Here is a 26166-nt window from a genome sequence, read left to right as displayed (position 1 = left end):
TCTACACTTAATCTATAATTATTCTTGACCATAAGTTGTTTGGCATGGTTTTGTGATATTTGCCTTGGCAAAGGTGGTATAGTTTGTTTTTATACCGATAGCGAATCTAAAAGAAATATACCCTCCTTGAGAAACGGCTAGTATTGATATGATAGCGACCCTAACATCGTGAAAGATAATCAACGTAAGTAAGCTTATTTGCCTTTCAGCGGACACTGACCAGCCTTAACACCAACATTTATTAGTATCATTTTGCCAACACGCCACATATTTTGGCATATATCTATCATTTAGAGATAACGAACACCAATGAAACTAATAAACGTTGGAACTATGAGTTATCAAAGGAATTTTGGCACCAACTATAAAGAGTAAACATTTCCAATAGTATACGTATCCTAATTTTTCAGCCGCAAACGATTTATAGTGCTTTGAGAACACAATTTGTACGTATACAAGATCAATTAAACATACTGCTAGACTAACAATTACCCAAAAACGAATACACACCAGTTTACAAACCCAGCATCAACCGGTTCCACCAAGTTATCCATATGGCATAATATTCACGTATGAGTAAAGAAATAATTTAACATTATACATATAGCCCTGTTTCGTTAATCATTGGCGAGTTATTTCTCCTTTGCGTACTCTCCGTTGTAAAGAGAGTAGAAATATATTATCGATAGTATTTTCAGTATACAAACATCAAGACCAGATCTCACTATTGAAGACATTAGCAATTCTGATTACCCAACAGCGGCACATTTTTTGTGTTATTTGATAAAATGCGTGATATTTGTGATGACAATGTTGATGGAAACCGTGGTAGGCGCAGAACACTGAGATTGCAAGATGAGTTTTTCATGGTAATAATGTGTCTTCGCTTAGGGTTGCTTCTAGAAGATCTTACTCAACGTTTTAAAATTTCAAAATCCAAATGTAGCAAGATTGTTTCACGGTGGATTGACTACATGGACGTGAAACTTAACTTCTTGCTTAATTGGCCTGAAAGAGAAGTGAACAACTTAACAATGCCCAAACAAGTTAGATCTTAATATCCGAATTGCCGTGTAATTATTGACTGCACAGAACTTAACACAGAAACTCCACAATCCCTGTCAAATAGATCACTGATGTATTCTTCATACAAATCCCATATGACATACAAGGCCCTGATCGGAATTAATCCACGTGGTGTTATTACATTTGTATCTGACCTTTGGGCAGGGAGCATTAGTGATAAACAGTTGACATAAATCAGTGGAATTCTTGACCTGTGTGAAACTGGAGATGCTATTGTGGCAGACAAGGGATTTCTCATCAGAGATTTAACAACTCCCAGACGTATAGAATTGATCATACCCCCATTTAAGACAAAATTCAAACGTTTAACAAAGCGAGAGGTTGAGAAAACCCGAAGAATTGCGAATTTAAGAATTCATTTTGAACGCGCCATTGAGCGTGTGAAAAACTTTAGAATTTTGACCAACTTTGGGTCACAGTTACCGATTTCTAGTCGCAGGTATATAAAGTGACAAAATTTTGGTCACATAAAGCATTCAAATTAAAATCTTTAAAGGGGCAAGATCTATCTCATATTATTCTAAAAAGTAAGTTTAAAGCTAACAATCTTAACATTAGTATTGAACAAACGAATATAATTTAACCATAAAGTAATAACGTGTAACCTGTTCATTGAATTATTGAGTTGTTCAGCAACTTTTTACAATTTTGCCTTTCTTAATATTATTAAGAGAAGCATGATTTAAACTTTGTGATACAATATTATTTTCTTGTGTAAAGTCGTTCCGTATTGTGAATTAACTTTCAGACTGATTGATCTTAAATTTGTGAATACATATGAGTATTTTTCTGAGAAAACTGGGCATAATGCATGTTCGTAGATTGTCGTCCCAGATTAGCCTGTGCAATCCACACAGGCTAATCAGGGACGACACTTTAAATGACATTTTTCATTTAAATGAAGTCTCTTCTTAGCAAAAATCCAATTTAGGCGGAAAGTGTTGTCCCTAATTAGCCTGTACGGACTGCAAAGGCTAATCTGGGACAACACTACGCACATGCATTAAGCCCAGTTTTCTTAGAACGCGACTCATAATAAGTGTGTATTTGTACATCTGTGCAAAGTGTTTAAAATGTTGTTTAATGAATTAATAAAGCTTGTTGAACTTTTGAGCTAAAGAGTTGCGTTTAATGATTAGAATATAGATCCAAGTACCGGAGCATAACAATATTGTATAACAACAGTAATTTTCGTCTGCAACCACTTTGCATTTGTGACAGTCCAAAATATGTTGTTTGGTTAAGGATTAAATGAAGTTAAGTTAGAATATTGATAATCACATGTTAATTTCTTGAAAACAATGGGTAATATAAATATATGAATAAGTCAACACTTTTTTTGTTTACCATAATGCTTTCATTAGCAATCCTGATATGTAAACTATTAAACATACATGAAAGACATGTTAAACAACACATGAAGACAACATGTGAAAAAATTATATGGTGTTATTGTAGTCCAAAATACAAATTACACCCTTTACCAAACAATTGCAAGATATTAAAAGCTTTTTTTTTGCAGAAAACTTTATAAATGATTGTGGGAAAAGGAGAAATTAACTAATTGATACCATAACTCCTGATACCTGATTCATTAATAATTCTTAAAAATTGGAAATGTCCAAAATGTGTTGTTAGGTAAATGGTTAACTTTTCAGACTAACTTTTCAGATTAATATAATTGCAGTCCCCTTTTAACACGCTCTGTAAACAGTTCTGGAATAATTGCCTTCAGATAAAATGAGTTTAACTTACGTAAACACTCCTCCCAAAACTGAATGTCAAATTGGATTCTTTCCAACGCAAATCCCTTTAGTGTCCACACAAAAAAAGTCACAATAATTGCGCTGACATATAGCCATTTGTCCTTGAATTTGAAAATAGTTGTTATGGTTCTGCTTGAGTTTTGTTCTCCCATCGTATATATAACAAGGGAAAATGGGATCACTGCTGGCTTCCAGAGGGAATTTGAATATCCACGTAAATGGGCATTTAACCTTGACCAAACCCTCACCACAACATAAACAAGATGTCAATTCGTCTGGGCTGGCACCAAGATGCGGATATGTGTTGTTGACACATAATCAACATAATAGGGGTATTGTTTGATTCGGTGAGCGAACCTTGTTTCATCGGCAAATAATGACCATCTATTACACGGTATAAGAGTACACATAAGCGTATTTTGATGCACACTATTAAATGAAATTGAGCCGTACGTAGTGACAACCGGTGTACTATATAAGTGTTGATACCTGATCATGTGCACTCGTTGCACGTCTAAAGCAATACAAATATTATTTAAAATGTGAAAACATGTGTGCGATTAACGGAATTAAATACAAACATCAGCTTAATCTTTAATGCTCAATGGTAAGAGCTATCATCTTAAAAGACATACTGCGTGTCACTTCGGTAAAAAAACAAGACCATGATATGTCAACTCAGTTTAAATACGTTTGACGAAGTCACGTGGTGTGTTGTAACTTCCATATGATTATTTTTATGGGACATGACATTTTAACAGGCCTTTACAACAAATATACTGGAGGTTATTCAAACAAAAATATTAAAATCCCACTTTAAGGATTGCGATTAAAGGGACATGTTTTTATAAATTGACAATATTATGAAGAAAAAAGTTTGACATTCGCAACTTTTCTTATTAATTATGATATTTGAGAGAAAACAGTAATACTGAACATTTACTTTGCTCTACAATATCCATTCGATGCATCTTTTGACGATTAAAAAACCTGAAAATTATAAATCGTTGATGCGCTAAACGATGAGTAATTTGGAGAATTCTGTTGTCGTCGTTGTATTTTGTGAAACTACAAGGATTGCTTATATAAAGTATAAACTACATACTTTATTGTATGAGCACTGATGGCTGAGTGGTCTATGCGTAAGACTTTTCCCCCAGGGGTCAGTGGTTCGAGCCCAGTTAAGGGTTACCTTTCTTCTTTCTTTATTTTGTTTTCTGGAGCTTTTTAGATCAAATGTTTAAAGCATTTAATGACAAACTTCAATACATGCCAAAATCTGTGATGAGGTTCCTTTAAACGTTCTGCATTAAATGCTCATACTGCTGGTCAACTGATATACATATAAAAACCAGAGATAAAAATGTCAACGTTTTGCATGTACAGTTATCAAAAAAAATCATATTCTATCTCAAAATATCTAGTTTTAAAGCAGGATGATCAAAACATGAACATATTTAATCACCACCGTAAATTTGAAACTTCATTCTCTTCAACCAGTAACATTTATATGCCTACCGCGGAAATAATAAGCTGTTATGCACATCGTTCATGCAAATACTATACGTAGTTTACATTTACCGCGAAAAAAAATCCTTAAACGCCAAACACAAATTGATTTCAAGTCGTGATGCACTGTTTTGAAATCATTGAGTTTTTTAGCATTTTAAGAAAAACAAAATGCGTATCTAAGAAAATTATTTAACGATACTTGTCCGAAAAATTCAGACGAAAGACAGTTAGGGTATAAAACAGCAGTAAATCATATACATTTTCCAACGCATAATTCTTTAGTTGATTTTATCAATAAATAATATATTTTACATGTATAAAAAGTTTGCTAAAGCGACTAAAACAGATCCGTCAAAAGCGGTCTATAGCAGCAATATCGGTAACATCCAGCTATTTGAATCCGATAGCAGGTCGAATTCCCCTCCCAAAGTATTGCATCAACGCGGTAACGATTCCTATTAATGACAGTACGCTCGCGGGATAGCTTCTAAGATAATGCTTGGAACCCCATATGGACGGACACGAAACATCAATTCGTCTTCGTCCCTTAAACATATAACACAACGTTCCAGCGATTTTTCATCTGTATGCTCACCTCACTTTTGTCTTTATTCATCGGCGACACTAGGATAATTGTATATGTTATGAGGATGAGTTAAATATGTGTGTGGTTCGTTGCTGAGTAATGATTTCATATGAAAAAGGATCGTTTATTATCACATGGATACTTGATAATAAGGTTTGTATATTTTTATTTAATATAGCATAAGCCCGACAGAAGGTAATTACAATAATTTCCTTCGTCTTCAAATAAAAACAATACAATTGTTATTAATAGTTTGAACACAACATATACACATTAAATGAATAAACTTAAAGCAATAGGTAATTGCATGTAAATTTATTATATAACTAAATTATATAATTATTAAAAATTAAAGTATATAAAATTATGTTTCTAGACTTTGGAGGGATAATGTCTTATTGTTAATGTTTTCTAACTCTGTAATTCACTCTAAGAGATATAATGGACACACCGTTTGTGAAAAGAAGAGCATTTAATTATAGAAATACGTCACTATGTTTAGATACATTTTCGAATGCCACCTTTTTGGTAATTATTGTTTGTATGATTTAATAAACATATACTCTGAAAAAAACACTATCGTTTCGATTATATTGTTTTATTGAAATGGTTGTATGTAATCGTATAATCAAATATGGTTGTTTTCCTTCTTAACCGATACAAAATTGTCATTTAATTCTAGGTCATTTGTTAAACATTTGACGCCCGAACAATCATTGGAGAGTGTCACGCGTTGCCTCTCTTAAAAGAGTGGAACTATATTTTTAAACATAAACTAATTTCAATAATTATCAAAAATTATATTATTTAGTAAAGAAATATACAATAATTACTAAAAATCGAAGTGTTGTTGAATATCACTTACTTATTGCGTTACTACAACGCATGCAACTGGATAAGGAAGTTCCTTTTTTATCAAACCTTTAAAATGCATGTTTGACATAAAGATTTCCTTTAATTATAATAGTATATCCAGACATTGCTCACACATTTATCTAAAACAACAAGCACACACGTCTTCACAATTCCAACACATACCACATGATTTTTTTTGATTATTTTTAGGATCAAAATTTAACCTTATATGACATACAACTTGTAATATATTATAAAGGTTAATCAATGATTATCTTCAGTGATCTATGTCGTTTATTAAAAATAGTAAATCAGCAGTATACAAAAAGAATTACCGTTTATATCAGTTACATATTACGAATGTTATAGGGTTTAACGAATCGTTCCGAATTTAAGTATCCCTGTGTGTGTTCCAATCATCTGTGATGTCAAAGTTTGTAAATGTTTTAAAGCAAATCTATGTTAAGAAAAATATTGCGATTGAGGCATTTTTTGCGTTTAATAAATATCAAAATTATTCGATAATGTTGGGACATTGTGACGCTTTTTTATTATTTTTTTTATTGTTTATCGTAGAGATTACATTAACCAATATGGCAAACACACACACACACATCAGCCACTTAAATAAAGTTAAAATTGAGCATGTGTTGGACCAGTTTATTCTTAAATGTGATAACAGCGTTTCGATCTTAGTCAGTCTACAGAAATAAATAAATTTTGAATGTAAATTAATTACTTTATAAAGCATAGCAAGCCTTCGCTTAGCACCGAATTTTTTCAAAGCTATAACTTTTTTGTCAAAACATGTAAGTAAACTGAAACTCAATTATATTAATATGAATTTGTATCATATCAACATGTTGTTATTGTTTCCTGTTATATTTCCATTCGTATTGTGTGGATTCAGTTAGGTTATGGGTTACAATTGCAACAGAAAATTGCCGTCACGTTTGATTGTGTGTGCTATTTATCATTTCTCTTGTGCATGTGAAGCGATCTGATTTCACTTTAAACTTACGACTGTTCAGGACATTAAACTAGTATTGGCAATTTTTAAATTTGTTTTATACACATACACTTGAAAGGACAGCATAAAATAAATTGCGTTATATTGTGTGATACTACGAGAATTGCTTATATAGAGTATTAAATACATCTTACTGTATGAGTACGGATGGCTGTGTGATCTCAACGATAGACATTCACTTCAGGGGTCAGTGTTTCGAGCCCAGTTGTGGGTCACTTTTTGTCTTTCTTTAATTTTATTCTTGTATTTTTACTGGAGCTTTTTATATCCAATATTTACATTTATCAATATAAAACATTTAATGACAACCTTCAAAACATGCAAAAATCTTTGAAAAGACCCCTTTAATTATGGCCATTGTAGCTTTAATTTCTTGTGCTTATATTCTTCACGTGTATCGGTGTATACGTCTTCAATTATATTACGCACATAGAAAGCAGATTATAAACATAGTATTCAGTTTTAACACGTTTAACTCAACCAGGTTTTTGCCCAGAGAAAATTGTGAATGGGACTGCCGCAATGTGACTGAGACTATCATAATATATCCATGCACGTCGTCATTTGTTTTCAGATTCAGTTAATGTAATACATTTTGATCGGTTTATTTACAAATCAAAACAAATTAAATCACTGCACTGTACTTTAGGTCGTACGGAATGTAACACTAGTCAATGAATACTGCATGAGTAATTTTTATTGGCAACAATTTTGAAATGGAATACACATAAACCTGTTCACATCCATGGCGACATAGAATCTTAATAGAGACGTTTATAAAACAAGATTACAGATTGGGTGTGTAACTAATACCATAACATATATCGACCGAATAAATCGGGATAATAACTTTAACAGATAATTATATAATTTCAGTATAACAATTTCGAATCCCGTACCTCTTAAAATTTAGAATCATATTTAGTAATTCTAGTTAGACTGATTGATTCCAGTACATATGATCTAAGTGAAATTGAAGGTATGCGTTTAGTTCTGCGTCAGTGTATTAATGTCGACTTTGATAGGATGTTAACTCAAACTGTGTTACATAATTGTATTAGTGCGTGAATAAAAATACAATTCTAAAAATTAGAAATGGTGCATAATTAGTTATTGTTACAATTGAATTGATAACATCGTTAGAAATAACAGAAGCGATCAATGCTGCTAATTTGATTAATTGATTGTCTAAGAGATAAAAAGAAAGTACATTTTGTTTAAAAAAAAACTGATAAAAAAAATCCTGACAGGTGCGAAAGTATTTCTTGATTAAAAGAATTATGAACATGACGGCGTTCTATCGCAGGGCAGGTTTACGTCGCCTAATGTGAGGTATTTCACAATCGACACGTTATAGTTGATCTTATATTTAAAACCTAACAACAGTCTAACAGCGTCAATACTAATTGTGAGAAAAAAAGATATTAATATATTGTGCAAATATAATATTAGTATTTCTATCGCCCAAACTTTGTTTGCGAATGTATGTTATATTAGGTTTTAGATGTTCGGTATTTTGATATGTCATGTTCGCCAATACCGTGTGTGACATAGTTGTACATTAAAAGTATATGTATTCTTAAATTAAATTACAAATTAAACAAAAGTTAAATAAACACATTCTACAAAGCGAGCGTGCTTATTCACAATTTCCTCCACAAATCAAGGTGAACGCAATATTGTTAGATTATACTTATTGTAGTTTTATTTAAACATTTTTTATCGACAAACGTGTTTAAGGTTATTTTAAAACCATGCTTAAAACAGAAGGGGGTATTGACTAATGATTCAAAATAAGTCATTTATCCATATAAATGTTACAGAAACAAAAAAGCACTAGAAAAGCACGAACCGGTATTTAATTTACAATAAATAACCGTAATCGTTCAATAAACGTTCAAAATACGAGAACAAAATTGTCAGACCACATTTAAATGGCATTTCTGCTCCTCGAATTTGCCTTTGATACGTTCATTGTAATTAAACTTAGGGCAACATCGTCTTAAATCACCTCAATGTAAGACGACCAGTCTTCAAGCGTTGTAGATATATAAAAAAAACATATGCTGTATAACGCTACTCTGATCTATTCAAATTTGTTTAATTGATTTTGTGTATCATCGCGCTTGCGGATGAATGCGGTAGTAGAAATTTGCATTTGGTCTACATCAGGTGACATGATACGCAAGCAAGATTTGATGAGTAATTAGCGTTGCATCATATTGAACAGAACCGTGTACTCAACCCGTTCATGCTTCAGTACATTTAATGCATACGTGCTTAGTAAATAGTTCGTGTGTATAACTCTTGTATTGGTGCAAGGAATTGTTATATTACAAAACACATTGACGGACATGAATTAAAACAAATAATAACAGTAGATTCACTGTTAGTTTTTAATCTACTACATACGGAGAAGACATTTGGATAAAAATCATATAATTTTGATATATGAACTGGATGCGTTATAGGTATAACATTATTACAGGAATAATCATGGTATGTGCGCGCTTATTACTACATTGACGGTTGCTATGCTAAAGACGATACAAATGTTAATGTTTTTCAAACGTTTTTTTTTGTCTCGATTTGTACATTTTTCAGATTTTTATTCTCGACTAGCGATGCGACAGAATGAATTGTAACTGGTTTACTGTAATATCGTCTCTCGGAGAAAGCCTTAATATCCAAACCGGTATGTTCCTAACGAAAATCTAAATCATTTATGATTCTCACATGCTTTTGAATTCAGTGATGCTAGCGGCTTGTTGATACATTTCATTTGTTTAATATCACGTCTGATTACCATTGCGACGTCAGGAATTTGACAGCACCTAATTGATGTGGAGGCACGAGAGGAAGAAAATACGAGGAGTCAGTGAACTTACTCAGCAAGCTTTCATATTATATTAATGAGTACAAGAAAATCTCGGCCGCATGAGATGTTGTTGACGTCCTACTTTTAAAAACTCTGCGCTACAACGTTTTCCATACAAATGTTTTAAATGTTATGATTTATGTAATTACATTACTTGAACTATTTTGGATGATACTAATTATTTTGTTGTTGTTCTTTAAATTAAACTTTATGATAAAAAATATTTAATTTTAGTTAATTCGTTTGTTGCTTGTGTTTAAATTGTAAAATATCCATACAATTACGCAAATGCTTTTAGTGAACATTTTAGTGATGAAATGTCAAATTTACAGACGTGTATTTCGTCAACAGATGAATAGGTAACATGTTAAAACAAGCTGTCCATATTCCCTGCCATGATCTGTGAAAAAAGCTGACATAAGTGTGACGTGGTCACATGGGAGTTTATATCAAATTCAGCTTGAAAAGTACGGCTGTTGTTCAAAAGCAACACTTAACATGACATATAGAAAAAATGTAACGCAAACTTTATAATTAAATATACTTTTTAAAAAGAATTTGTTGACTACATAACTTCAATCTGGTGTAATGCTTATGGTAATACCCTTTTTGAATTAAGAATAGGCATTAATGCTAATGGAGATTGGTAATACTATATAAGTTATAGGGTATATATTCCCGAAGCATCGAAGACAAAAGGAACCCTAGCCTAGCAAATGCGTAAATTATCAAACACATTACAAGTACGTTGATTCGGTAAACGAAGTTAATGTCTTGAAATAATTCTATTTAGATGCCCCATAAACAAATAACCGTGCTCTTTCTTGTACCGTATAGACCGTTCCAGAATTTAGTCATTACCCAATTATCTCCCCTGAATACTCTCCGCGTCCGCCATTACACTGCTGCCTTACAACCGGTAACATATATAAGAGAGCACCGATTATTCAACGGATGAATTTCTTTCTTTTTGAAAAACTTTTTTTGTTTGTCATGCAAATTATATGAAATAAAGTGTTTCTGCTATGGGAGATGTTAAGCTGGTGTTATAACAGACACATGTTTGAAAAACATGCATTTTGTAGGTATTTGTCTAGGAAAATAAACAAGTAGACACATTAAAAAAAAACATTTAATTATCTTAAATGCAATATGTATCATTTGATTATTTGCATCAATCTTAAAATCGTGTAAGCCTTTGCATTCCAGTGTTTAATTGCCCCTTTGTTCTGCATAAACCGATTATCTCGTTTTGATCAGATTTTATCCAGACTTAACTAACAACATGGTGTCATATACCACAATGGGTGGCAGATGACAGTCTGGTCATTAAACACCAGATGATGCCAACATGTGTTCTCTTTATGGTAGTATTAGGCAGTCATTTGGTTAAATAATTAACCTCCGAAATACTTAACAGTTGCGTACATTAAATATGTTACATATTTTACAAATTAAAAGTTATGTCCAATATAGAATATCATAAATTGTTCACCGTAAAAATACAAATACAAGCCCGTTTAATTTTTGAAAAAAAAGTATTTAATAATAATAAAGTTTACGTTAAAAACATTTAACGTATTTAGCGGGTATCAGTTAATTAAAACTACGTCATTCTGTATGAAGATTTAATGTTACGGCAATGCACGAAAGACATCATAAAAACAAAAAATTACATTTGACACCAACGGGGGGTAAATTATGTTTTCAAAAAATATATATGTATATAGATAAATGTGTGTTAAAATGTTAGATATTTGTCACTCATACTCACTAGTAACGAGTTTTCAATATACATGAATACACAGTTCAATTTGCATCATGTGAAGTTGTGTTTTTTAGTTGTATGTTAATATTCCTCAATAGCGTCATTCTCTGTACAAAACACATCAAATTAAAAATACATGTAAATATCGTCATGCACTCCGCTTTTAATAGGGCTTTGTACGTTCATTTTCAATGAACGATGTTAGATGTATTACTATTGTAATTTATTGAAGCTTTACTGCAAAAAATAATACGGCTTATGTTTAGAGGTCTTTGTTGTGTCAAATTGTGGGCCTCTAGTCTTCATACAATCTTTACTTTGATGCTAATGACGCGTTTATTTTTAAGATGCAAATACATGTATCAATAAATTCGTTTGGCACTTAATAATATATTTTTGAAATATTATTTAGGTGTTGTTTTTTCGGAGTTTCTTTTTTATTAATTGACTAAACAAATGTCGTTATCCATATATTTTGCGTTACTGCAAAGACCTCTTAATGATTTTTTTTATGATTTTTTGCTTTATAGCTGTTAAATGATTCCAAAGATGAAAATCTATTCAACTAGATATATTCACATTCTCTTCATATTCCATATAATCACCTAAAAGATCGTTAAGATCAATATTACTCTCCCGTGATAAAAAAGTTCGTTTTTTTACGTTTCATAATTCCAGCTCACAAAATTAAATTTAAATCCAAACATTAATAGTTTGTATCTCTGATTTCAGTTAGAATTACAAAAAATGGAAGGCGTATCAAAAATATCATACTTAATACAATATGTTATGGTTTTAGAATATAGAATTTACCAATTAAGACCAATTTTACGCAATAAGCGGTCATTAATTGCGCGAGAATCTTTAATAAGTAATAATTAAAATATAATCTGCTTGATGTTGCGGCTATTAAAATCTACACAACAATACATGCTTGAATTGTTTGTAACAAGTTAAAAGTAAAAAGTCTAATCAAAGACAAAATATGAGCGACTGAACCGGCAAATTTTCGCCGATGATTACCACTTGTTTACACACACACACAAAACAAATACATGAAAGCATTTGCAAAATTATTTTTTACAATCAATCTCAACTATAAACAATCATTTTAACAACAAAAAATGTGATAATCTCCTGAAAATAATTCATTTAGTTATATATTTATCCGACATCGGCGAAGCGGGTATTCTCTACGTCTTTGGCTTTTGGAATCGCAGACTCGCAGAAGTTGGAAGTAGTGTAATGGCGGACAGTCACGTGACTGACAATATGGCGGCGGTCAATTTATCGATTCTGGAACGGTCTATAGTGACATACACTATTCAAATCTAAATTCGGTTGGTGAAATTATAACACAAATAGTGATAACCGTAGGGCGTCTAAGCCTCTTCCTTTTCAGCGAAGTATATTCCAAGTTTACTGAGCGACTCAATCAGATCAAACGTTGTCCTGAGCAGCAATGTGTGTTTAAAGCCCTCAGCTATCGGAATCCAATGACATGACAAATTTCCCTAGACAAAGTACTACATCAAAGCCACAGTTACCGATAACGATTCCTACTAATGGCACTGCGCTCGCGCTATATCTTCGAAGCTTATGCATGTCTTAACGGCAGTATTTAGAAACCGGAGATTGTACGAAACGTAAATTCGGCTTCTGTCTTAAAACATAATTTACGTACAACGCTCAAGGGACTTATTAAATTATCGGTCGATGTTTGAAAATTAATCTGAAATGAAATACGTTTTATTTGCATATCTTGGCTGAATATATTCTGTAATTGCATTGTGAAAACAATACTAAAAATAATTCGATACTGAAGGAATATGTTTTATCAGTTGGATGCTGCATTATAAGGTTTGTGTAAATGTTGTTTTAATAATGTGCTGATTTAAAAATCTGTTTTTTTTCCTGAACAAGTAACAAAAACATCGTCTTCCAATAATGAGAAAAAAACGTTTAAACTGATAAAACGCAACATTTTCGTAAAAAGTTACAGCACATAATACTAAAAACATAACAAATACTATAGATGTAGAAAACAGATGTTCAGTACACAATTAATTATATTTTTTACTTGAACACTTACTGATAATTATATTCTTTCGCTGTAAGTTAAAAAAAGAAGAAATGGGGATCATGCTATATGTTGAAAATTATATTAGGACAATTTTCGCTGTCTCTCTCTCTATATATATATATTGTTAAACAGTCCTTATAGTGTAAGGTCAAGTCAACAAAAATTTAGCTTTACTTTCGGTTTATAAGATTTGTCAATTGTCTTGTGAACGAGTATATATTTATTTATATATACGGTAATTATAAAGACAAGACATAGATTGTGATTAACAAGAGCTTATTCTGTTTTTAAGCAATATATACTAGTTGTTAAGCTCTACGCTCTATTAGTATTTCAAATAACATTGCTTAATCCGTTTCTTTTTAACATATCACCATTTAAAATGAAAGAGAAATGAGAGGTTGTTGAAGAATTCAATTATTGCTAAGGCTGCACCGTTAAGCTTGGCAAGTTAGTGATGCCATAACGACATACTTATTGGTGTATCTCATTACTGCTTACATGTTTTCAAATAAATGTTCATGCAGTTTAAACATCGCTACATCTGCATAATACATACTTCAGAACCATAGCAAATCATTTATATTGAACTTTAAACAAGTTTACAATGATGAATATCCTAAACAAATGCAAAACAACTACCAAAGTGCAATACAATTTAGCAACCTTATCCCGCTGTAATTGAAGAGATTACTTTTTAAGCCGATATAAGCAACAAACGCGATTTGAGCCCACAACAAAGCTCGTTAAATACTGAATTATAGTGTTAACCTGTTTTTCAACATGTAGATAATAAATTTCAATTTCGGTTTTAATCATTGGACCATTTGATTTATTCTTGTAATAGCATGTTTCAATTAACTAAATATAGTGAGTCCATATTTTACTAGTTTATGATGCGTTAACTATGCTTGTATCCACCAAATAAGAGCAACTGACAAAACATCATATGTATTACAAACTATATGCGCATGTTGAACGTCTTTAATTATTTCTCTAAACCCAATAATTGTAATGCTTGGCCAAAGCAATACTACTTTGTTACGTTTTGAAAGCAAACAAACAGTGCAGAACGAACATTTGAAGATTTTAATTGTCACCTCAGTGGGACCAGAAAAACATGTCGACGTTTAGCAAACGAAATCATATTTTGTTTGCCAAACACATTCCGCAAAGTGAAATTACACATAAAATATTCTTTTTTCCTAAATTAAGCACACACAAACAATGTGCACCTCCATCTGCAACATCAGTAAGGACACAACACAGAAATACAACATGTCTTGATACCGTACATAAACAGAAAAATATCAAAGATGACTATACGTTCGATTTTATACTAATAACAATTAATAAACAATCGCGATGGGATTAACTAACCAGCTTATATAATGTTTAACATTTGTTTAATAATATAAGCAACGTGACATTTGTCGTAATACTAGTAAAATACACTATGTTACCAACTTTCAGAAACACGCACATCCATGTGTGTTTGTTGTTTATTCTCAAATTTCGCTTTGAAGTTTTATTATTTGTATTCCGCGTATCAATTGTTTCCTTGATTAAAACCGCCACTGAAGTTTGGCGACACATTCAATTCAGGATGATTTGTGATGAATTGTACAAGCTGGTTTATTTCCCCTGCGCATTTAAAGCTATCTCATTTCAATTTTAACTTTCAATTGACAGTTATGAACCGTAAAATAGCTATTATCATTATTCAATTTAGTGAAGCAATTAACTGAAGAGACATTGTGAAATGACTTTTTATTTTAAATGTGTGATGTCATAGACCTCCAGCTATAAGGCAGAACAGACAATACATAACATCAGCTGGTTTTGAAAAAAAGCAATGACTTAGATTTTAGATAAGTTTCTAACCGCTTCGCTATCCATATTTGTTTAGATTCTACTTCAGATATGCCTTTATTTATCAAACGGAATCTTTTTATTCTTATATGCAACACTTTGGTTATCGTAAAATACCTTGTCAATTAAACAATACTTGAGGTATTAATTGGGCAGAGCTTTTCCTCATTGAACGCACATTTACTTGTTAATGCAAACGGAGCAACGTTGTAAACCTAATTACTTTAGTATATAAATGACCAGAGATGTTTATCCCTCTAGGTTAAGATTTTAATAATTTTGATATTGTAAATTCAACATATGTACTTGAAATTCTTGGAACTACTATATCAATGACTAGTAGGTGTAAATCTCCCTAGGGTTACATGTGACTAATTTTCATGTCTTAAATTTAACATGTGTTCTTGAAATAACTGAAAGAAAATATCAATGACCAGCCTGTCTATGTTCGTTGGATTGGACTAGTTTATATTTGTATTCGCTGGTAATTTTCATGTTCATTAGACCTTCTTAAACATAGCAAAAAAATGATCCAGACACCACAGAAATGAATAAATTGTATGATTTATTACAACAAGAATGATGTCTAACATCTATTAACAGCTATAGTTCAATATGATTATGGTCGTCTTAATTATATTGTTAGTTATTAAGCAGGCAGAATAATTTTGTTTTTGATAACAAATATCACAGAGTAGTGTTTTATTCAAATTTAATTATTAACTTTGCTAGCATACCAAGTGCTCGGTGAAGTTCTTTTGATGTATATATATATATATATATATATATATATATATATATATATATATATATATATATATATAAATATTTCTTGAGTTGATTGTTTGTATGATTAGTGACAAAAAAGATTTTTTAAGATGATTGTTTTAAGAGACTTCACGATATAGCTAAAACATAATATGGTACTAAGCGAATTACATTATTTGTAGTTATTTGTTCGCCATATAATAACAAAAGGTCTCACATCATACCATGCATTGTTTAATAAGCTTACCATTTCTGTTTTTTGAAGACTTCAACTTACTATAAGGAACATCAGTAATGTAACTCTTTCGGACAGAGAGGAAATAACTTGCTGTTGTTAGTGGATGTGATTTCAATTGTGTAAATGAGAAAATAATCCATCATATCCCATACATAATATTGTATCACACAAACACGAAATAACGTAAGCAAGTTGCAAATTAACTGATGAAAATAAAATCGAAAGCACTTGTCAAGAGCGGCAATATTTACCGACTAGTGAGAGTTCATGTGTTGGAATATAGGCGTTTCTTTGCATGTATATTTAGTATTTTCGCGAGTATTTCATTATTGCTATTGTGGTCCTGATTTTTTTAGACAAGCCCACAAACGGCATTTCGCCTGCATTGTTAGTTCGTGAAAAAAAATCCAAGCCGTGTAGAAAATAATGATTTCTGTAATTAGTTTGTTTTTTTTTGCAGCGAAAATTGTTACAGTACATAATGTTGTTACGTACTACTTATACTGCTCTAAGTACATTGTACTTAATGGATATGTCAATATATTATTTTCTCACTTGTCAAGAGCGACAATGTTTCCTGACTAGTGAGAATTGATGTGTGGAATAAACGGTTTTGCTCGCAGGTATATGAATCAGCAGCGACATTATTTCATAAATGCTATTGTGGACCTCATTGTTGATGGACAAAACATAACAACGGTCTAACAGTTGTATTGTCAATGCGTAATTATTCGTAAAATCGAGTAGATAAAAATGATATTAATACGACGTTGTTTTTTTCGCAGCGTAAATGTTTGCTGTGCATAACGTACGTTCGTGCAAGTCGAACTGCAATAGGTATCTTATATTTAATGAATACTTAAATGTAGTGTGTGTTCTTTAATACCTATCATTCTGTTTCTTTCTATCTTGTAAGAACGTACCACACGGGCTTTTATTGTTTGCATCACAGTTGTGTATTCACAGCACTCGTCATAGAACACGCAACAGTTTAAAATACAGTTGTAGTTAAACAAAACTTAATAGATTATCGCAATACTTAGAATACAATCAGATACAGAGCGTTGTATCAGAAATGGAAACGCAACAGATGCTGGAAACTTACTATGTAGTACTATTTTATACAATGTAAATGTGTGTTCGTACATATTTGGTTAGAATGGAAAAGTCGGTAGAACTGATCTCGAAAAACATTTATTTCTTACATTAGGGTTTTAATCTGTATAGGGTAATTTTTAACTAAAAATGAGCGATTGTTACTATATTACTGTATAACTGCACAAACACCATAAAAGCATTTATATATCACCTGTATGTTGAGAAAAAAAACGTAGATTGGATTATCGCATGCTTGCTTTTGTGTATGTGTGTTTACATTTGAGTATATATATAACATGTTACAACCATGCCTATTCGTTGAAATGTAACATTTACCCACGCCTTTCATTACTTCAACATTTAACGCAAACTGCTTCTCGTTTCGAACGTGTTTCTTAAAGTCTTGGTGATATTTGTATAAGAAAGTAAACAATTTAATTATCAATTAAAATAATAAAAATGGTGTGTACATTGCAGGGAATTATGCCGATATTCAAGATATTTCTATGACATATTGGCCATTATAAACGTGTATCAACTTACAGCTTGTAACCTTGTCATTCATTATTATAAACACTGGTGTTTGATGATCAATGTTATCAAAAGACATGATAACATTTAACTCCGAGCTATAAAGAACTATTAAGACAATAATAATGATGATGATGATGGTGATGATACTGCTGCTGCTGCTGTAACCGTGTCATTCATTCTTATAAACACTGGTGTTTGATGATCAATGTTATCAAAAGACATGATAACATTTAACTCCGAGCTATAAAGAACTATTAAGACAATAATAATGATGATGATGATGGTGATGATACTGCTGCTGCTGCTGTTGCTGCTGTTGCTGCTGCTGCTGCTGATGATGATGATGATGATGATGATGATGATGATGATGATGACGGTGATGACGATGACGATGACGATGATGATGATGATGATGATGATGTTGATGATGATGATGATGATGATGATGATGATGATGATGATGATGATGATGATGATGATGATGATGATGATGATGATGATGATGATGATGATGATGATGATGATGATGATGATGATGGTGATGGTGACGATGACGATGACGATGATGATGATGATGATGATGATGATGATGATGATGATGATGATGATGATGATGATGATGATGATGATGATGATGATGATGATGATGATGATGATGGTGATGATGATGGTGATGATGATGATGATGATGATGATGATAATTTTGGATATATATAACACACACGTAAATGTGATTTAAGAATAAACACGCTAAATAATCATCTTTAAGAAAAATGTACATCGTAAATATCGCCGTTTATCAATCCGTTGGGTTTAGATACTAAGATCTTATCCGCTCCTTCTAATTACAAAATGCGACAGAGAACCTGAAAATATTTTTGATGGAAATTTAAGGAAATTTCAATTGTGTATGTAATCACAATGAAATCTTTTGAAGAGCTTTGAATATTTGCATGGGTATGCAATAGAATATATGCCACATTTTAAAATTGCAATTTTGCTACTTTGCTTGTTATCTTGTAATTTGTCATCTTCAAATTTAAATCTCCCTTATATATGTAAACCATGTTATAACCTGTTTATAAATTGTGAACTGATACCAAGCAAAATGATTTTTAAAGGCATACAAAACTTGATGTTAACGCAATAGCAATGCAGATTTAGTTCAAACCTATTTATTTCATACAGATTTAAACTTTTAATTAATGATGGTTGGTCGTACTTACGTTTGCAGCAATTATAAGAACATTAACATTATCAGTTGTTTATGAAATATGCAATGTTGGATTAATTATTTTACATAACAATAGAAATACATAACGTAAAGCGTATGAACGGCTTAAGTTTCAAATAAGTCAATAATTTGGACGAATCGTTTCAAATGTGTAAAATATGATTTGAAAATATAATATCACCAGGTAACATACGCAATTTACCAAGTATATTTAAAACCAAATTGTGATATGTTGTGTAATACCTTATAAACAATAATTCACGTTTTCCTCTATGCTTTTTTTCGTATTATATTAATGATAACGTCACTGACAATATCGAAACCGTTTTGTTTTCTTGATAACATATCCATTTCGCGGGAGGAGTAATGAACCATCATGCCACTAATTTATACCTCGCCTTATCATGTTTGTTTTTGTTGCTATTTTTATTAAGTAGTTTTTAAACGGTTTATACCGATATTCAATTAAAATGTGTTATCTTCATACGTAATAAGCTATCATAAATTGAAATTTTCGATTGGCTGATATGTATTTTATTTGCATTATCGTTGACATTCAGTCAAGAAAGTCATATACCTTTTATTTTTTCTTGAACATTACTGAATGGGTCCTTTCACATTCAACCAGTTTTGATTAGACAATCGCATACCAAGTATCTTGTAATTAATAAATCAACCACCCAAATAGTGGCTCCAGTTTCTAACATTTTTTCTATTTATTACGTTTCCATCGTGCCGAAGTTGCCCGTTCATAATTCGTGGGTGGCGTTGTTTTCGCTTGGTGTTGTTTATACTATATCTGCCGCAACATACTTCGATAAATAGTAAAATAAAGCATTGACCTCCATGGGAGGCCTCAACTGATACGTTCACAAACCGCAAGCGATGTTATCGGATTACCAACTTTAGGGTTATGGTTTCTCGTTTACACATTACAATTATCTTAAAATGTATGATATGATCAGAAGAGCATGGATGATTCCAATTTCGTTCGAGGATACAGGATACATCTGAGGGTTATCTCATCAATAATTTGAAACATTATAGCATAGTATTAGAGTAATTCAGGCGAGTGTACACCTTAATTAAAAAAACTTTTTACGGCTGTTGTTTTAGTAATTTTATGACGTATATATTATATTATAAAAATAGGTAGACGGTGAGCTAATAAATGTTTTAATGACTGTGCAAGGGCTCGAAACACTATTAAAACTTCGAAATTGTACTAAATTTACTAAATGGCAGTACATTGCAGTAATAATAATACAAACTGATAATTAGAATAAACTCAAAAGCATCATCAACAACAAAACAGGTCCTAACTTCGCATACAAAAAATGGACAGAGAAGCCCTGTACGTGTGTTATTCAACCGACACGATAACTGTTTGATTATGATTATAAGATTATCAAAACGTGCTAGTGGTCCGTGATTCGCAACTACAAATGATCGAAAAAGTATTATGAAATAATGATGGATTTTGTTATATAACAATTTTCACAAGTAAAAATAGATTTTCTATAGGAATGGAAATGTGAAAAATACGTGATCCATTTGCTATGGAATACGAAAACTTAACAAGCTTTTGGTGTTTTCCTTTATCATATTTTTAAAAAACAGATTGGAATACACTTTTAAACTGGAAATATTAACATAAAGAAACATCAGTTTTCTTTACTGTATTTTAAATTTGCTTTGTAATGTTGCGTGATAAGCGTGTGTTCATAGCGTATCCACACTATGTATACTTTATATAACACTATTACAAGGTTGGAAAAATGTTGTACATGAGTTATACATATTTCTGCGTGGCTATTATACAAAAACATATGTTAATTATGAATATTGTTTGATACACAATATGTATCCACATTACTCTATTTTTTTAGTTGCTAAGCCTGCTTGATTATGAAGAGTCAGTATTTAACATGTTATTAATTCCTATCTAGCTTAGGTTGATTAACGGTGGTATGTTTCTGGGGCAACATATTTGTGCTTGCAGGAAGTAATACTGGATTTTGTTTATAGTATTGTGCCCGCAAAATAGCGCTTGAACCTGTTGCAAGACGTTAGTTATATCAATGTGAATGACATTGATTTGTCCATTAAATAAATATCCCAATCACGTTATTTATTTAGTTATTTATTTATTTATTTTTTTTTGGGGGGGGGGAGGGGTTGCGTTGCTGGTTCTTACTTAATAGTGTACCTTAAAACAAGACGTATAATTACAAAACCTTTCTCCGAACGAAAGAACATTGCATATTGCTAATTAAAAATTGACGTTCAAAGTGCTTGAATTATCGCATGTGTAAACGAACGCGCCTTTAGGTTATCTTTGAAAGTAAAAAGCCTTTTTAATTAAATAACACAATTAATCAATGCAAAAACATACATCTTATGGTCAAGCACAGTTCAATACGTGTTATAGCGGACGCCAAAACAAGGCGTATTGCTCCCACGCTGGGTTGTCTGAGTAACTAGGATTGATGTGCTCATTATTGACGCAATAAAACTCAGAAAGCGCTGAACACGAATGAATAATTGCATTACCGAAAAACGACAATAACTAAGGAATTGATCCAACTCCAGCAATTTTATATTCACGTCACTGATACTGGCCATCATATACACAGAGTCTTCCTACTGAAATACATAGATTTGTTGCTAATAGAAAGTGTTTCCCGATGAATCAAAGCCTTTCAAACGTTGAGGAGTGGCATAATTAAATTGGAAATAGGAAATATTTTCATTTTCGAACATAAATCGTTTTTATGAATGCGTTGAACGGTTGAACTCTTTTTTTTCAATGCTTCTGTTGCAACTGTGGTATGATGATTGTGGTCAATATAAAATAAAAGTTAAATCAACATTTTTGGATAGCTGCAATAACATACGTTTTTTTTATATTTAATATTTAAATTGGGAATAAAGGCAAAACAAATAAAATATGTTTTGTCAAATTTAGAGCAGATTGAGAGCAATATACAATTTTGATTAGAGGTTTATCAAGGGAATACAAACGTTTTTTAAATCATAATGATATTTATCTAGGTAATACCAGTTTAATTAGGATTCTTTTTACACAGTTCTCGTCAATTATCTGACTTACCATGATGTGACCATTTGTTTCGTTTCAGATAACGTGTCGATCGCCCAATTAGGCACCCTTACTGTACACATCAACGCGGTTTGTTGCAGCAACATGTATAGCTATCTGCTGATATCGGTGAACAACACATTAAACCTTGGGATAAGTGTAATGGAACAGGCAGTGCGCGCTAATAAGGGACATCATCTTGATTGAAGGAACATGAGCTATTGTCGGTGAAGGAAAACCATTTCTTCCGCAACAATCTATTAATCATGTATCTATATATAAACGATATGACAATATCTCTCGTACATACATCACGTACTGCGTCCCCACTGGACTGTGTTAACACTCGGTACAATTAGTATACCGTCTGAAAGTATTCCTTAGAGAACTTAACTAGTTAACCGACATCGATATCTATGAGATGGATTGTTTTATATAGTACTGTATAATATTGTGTTGAAAGTATAAACCTATTGCAACCTTTTATTCATATAGTATATTAACATTAAGCGTGTACGCTTAAGTGTTAAAGAACTTGATTCAATAACTAAAACGTCCGCTTTTAGTACAATGATGTCGCAAACATATTCGAATGCGAACTCAACAAATATCACTTTTCTGGACTCGTCAACGCCGAAATACATAGATGTGGCTACTTACAATCGTCTTCAAGAATTGAAGTCAAGTTACGCAAATATCCACGGGTATCTCAGCACTGCTGTGTGTTTGATAGGTATTCTAGCGAACATCGCAAATATTGTTGTGCTCAATAAAAAGCACATGCGAACCTCAACTAACATCATCCTGATGTGGCTCGCCGTGGCAGATCTGTGTACGATGATTGATTACGTTACGTTTGCACTTCGATTTTATGTTTTCAAAGAAGAAGGAATGCCGTCCATGTTTTACAACAGGACGTACGGATGGATGTGTTATCTACTGTTTCACGCAAATTTCAGTTTGAGTATGCATTCTATATCCATCTGGCTAACGATAATGCTTGCCAGTTTCCGGTTCATTTATATTTTCATGTTTTCTCGAGCAAATAAGTACTGCAGTATAAGGCACGCGAAAATCGTTATCTTGACAATATACATAGGGGCTGTGGTATTGTGTATACCAAACTACATTTCCAATTACTGGATACAGAGTAACGTAAAAAACACCGTAACTGGAAAAAACGAGACAGTGTTCTCATTTCACCAACGTAATCACGGGCCTTATGTATACATATTCGATATGAATTACTGGATACAGTCAATATTAATCAAGCTTGTCCCATGTGTGCTTCTGACGATTTTAACAATAATGCTGATTCTGGGTCTACGGAAGGCGCATCAGAATCATGTTCAGGTTAAATCACAAGGAATGCGCAAGGACGATGTAGAGAAGCACCACGAACACTACCGCACGACGGGCATGCTCTTGGCAGTGGTTATTCTATTCTTGATAGTTGAGCTGCCCCAAGGAATCATGACATTGCTGATGATCTTTATGCAGGATCTCTATAATGAGTTGTACAATCCTCTTGGGGATGTCTTGGATATTGTTGCACTGTTAAATAACGCTGTAAATTTTGTGTTGTATTGTTCGATGTCAAAGCAATTTAGGGATACATTCATCGCAACGTTTTGTAAATGTTTTACTTCGGATGAAGAGAGAGAAAAGTGGATAAATAAGACTTTGATCACACAGCGCAATGGGGCGTCAATACGAAGGATTTCCAAGCCTCGTGTCAATGGATCGCTCGGTCAAATGGTATAGCTATCATGGCGATCTTAGCTGAAAATTGAAAGTTGAAAGATAATGAGAGATTATCACTATATGCTCTGAAATTTCCATTTACAGAACGAAGGAATTTAGTGTCTGAAATCGAAGTTAAATAAATAAATGAAAATGAATATCTGCAATTTGTCTCAAGATACATGTACCGTGGGTCCCTTATGATAATTCCGGTAAATAAGTTCGTGATAAAGGACGTCAAACTTAACTTATTCATGAGCGGTGTTATTTTTATACTTTTTACATATTATCTTACAAACATTAAATCATACGACAACATTCTAGTGATTAGTATAGTTACTTCAATTAATTCTATTAACATGGGAAAACTACTGTAAAATATACATTCTGAAATATTTATGTACAGATATGTTCCATTACGAACTTAAATATAAACACATGTAATATCTTTTGATGACGGCAGTTTAAATATTTGAAAATATGTATGTTCATCTAGATGTACATGTATTCAAAAAGGATACTGTGCGTTCAGATATATTATTGCAATATCAAACTCATTTGTACAATTTAGATTTCCTGTTGACATTTTATTTAATACTATTTTTTGAGTGTGATAAATTAATACAGTATTAGTCTTTCATAAATAAGCAGTTTACAAAAAATAGTAAATACATATGTAACTGTGTAACGTGTATAAATATTACTTGATAAGTCTGTGTTATATTCATTATTATTTATTAAGTATCATCGGACCTTGCATGTAAATAATTGATTAAGGTGCATTTGTATGATGAGTATTAGAGTTACGCTTAAGCAAACGCAGGTTCGTTGTATAAAGTTGGTAATTATTGTTTTTGTTAATTATTTGCTTCATTTCAGCCATTTGTGCCCATCTTTGTTTCACCATATTTATTATTGTATCGATATTCATGAATTGTGCTCTTCTATTTCAAGTGATTTCCAGTATGTCCATGTTCAACCTCCAACGGTTTCAATAACCGTTCAATCTATTCTTTTCTATTGATGTTGTTCGCTATTCAGTAAATTCTGTACTGTGTCGCCTGTGTTTCATACTTAACAATCCTATTATTTAGATCGGAAATTTAGGATGTTGCGCAAAATATAAACACGAAAACGCCTATTAAAAGATGATAACGCTTTCAGTGACATTCTCGACCACTCCTACAAATATCATACACTTTCATTAGATTAGCTGTAGCAAAATAGCGGACACGTATTGAAGCACTTTATGTTCATAACATTAATACATTTTTTGGTACATTTTTACGTTAAATGCGAATAGTGTCCCCGAAATATTTAAGGTATAAATACAGCAAGAATGTGAAGACTGTTCATACAATGAGATAGGTTTATCAGTAAGTTATTTTATAAGTTATTATTTTCGATATAATCGGTGTTACAATTAAAAAATATCATTGTATTGTTTTATATGTGTTTTTTGCTGTAATAACTCTTTTAGAGATATTGTCATCTTGTAATTTTAAACATACGTTATTGATAATTTGAACATTATTACCATCAGTTAACCAAAGACAAAATAAAAACAACAACATAAAGCCTTCACATTTTTTAAACAAAAGCAAATACTGTATGACTTATGCCACTTTCAGATATAGTTAAATCAATGCTATTCACTAGGGTTTTACTATGTGAAACATTTACTTTTCAATATGCACTTTCAATTTTCATGTATTATGACTGTTTGTGGATTTCCTGATTAATAATGTAGTGGTGTTGAATTTGAAGAGTAACAATCATTCCGAAAATATGTCGTTGTTATGTTATATTGTTGGATCTTGCAAATAAAAGTCATGAACAATCAAGTCTGATTGACCTTTATTATAACATCAATTTCATTTTGTTGTGAACGCCTGACATTTCCTTTTGCATCAGCGAACACATATTCTCTGCACAAAGCTTGGCAGTTGTCTTCGGTAATTGGGTCTTATCTCCTTCCAAAGAGACGTGTAAATGAAATGAATGATTGGGTAAAG

General features: G+C 32.0%; 1 protein-coding gene across 1 annotated transcript; it reads left to right on the top strand.

Moving 5' to 3' along the window:
* Window positions 1-4872: 4872 nt before the first annotated feature.
* Window positions 4873-25927, top strand: LOC127842438 (G-protein coupled receptor dmsr-1-like). The gene is made up of 2 exons (XM_052371940.1): window positions 4873-5103; window positions 22449-25927. The coding sequence occupies exon 2, from the start codon at window positions 22979-22981 to the stop codon at window positions 24170-24172; it is 1194 nt and encodes a 397-aa protein (XP_052227900.1). The 5' UTR covers window positions 4873-5103; window positions 22449-22978; the 3' UTR covers window positions 24173-25927.
* The last annotated feature ends 239 nt before the right edge of the window (window positions 25928-26166 follow it).

Source organism: Dreissena polymorpha, chromosome 8 (genome assembly GCF_020536995.1).
Source record: "Dreissena polymorpha isolate Duluth1 chromosome 8, UMN_Dpol_1.0, whole genome shotgun sequence".
Classification (NCBI taxonomy): Eukaryota; Metazoa; Mollusca; class Bivalvia; order Myida; family Dreissenidae; genus Dreissena; species Dreissena polymorpha.
This window is presented reverse-complemented; position numbering and strand designations above follow the sequence as displayed.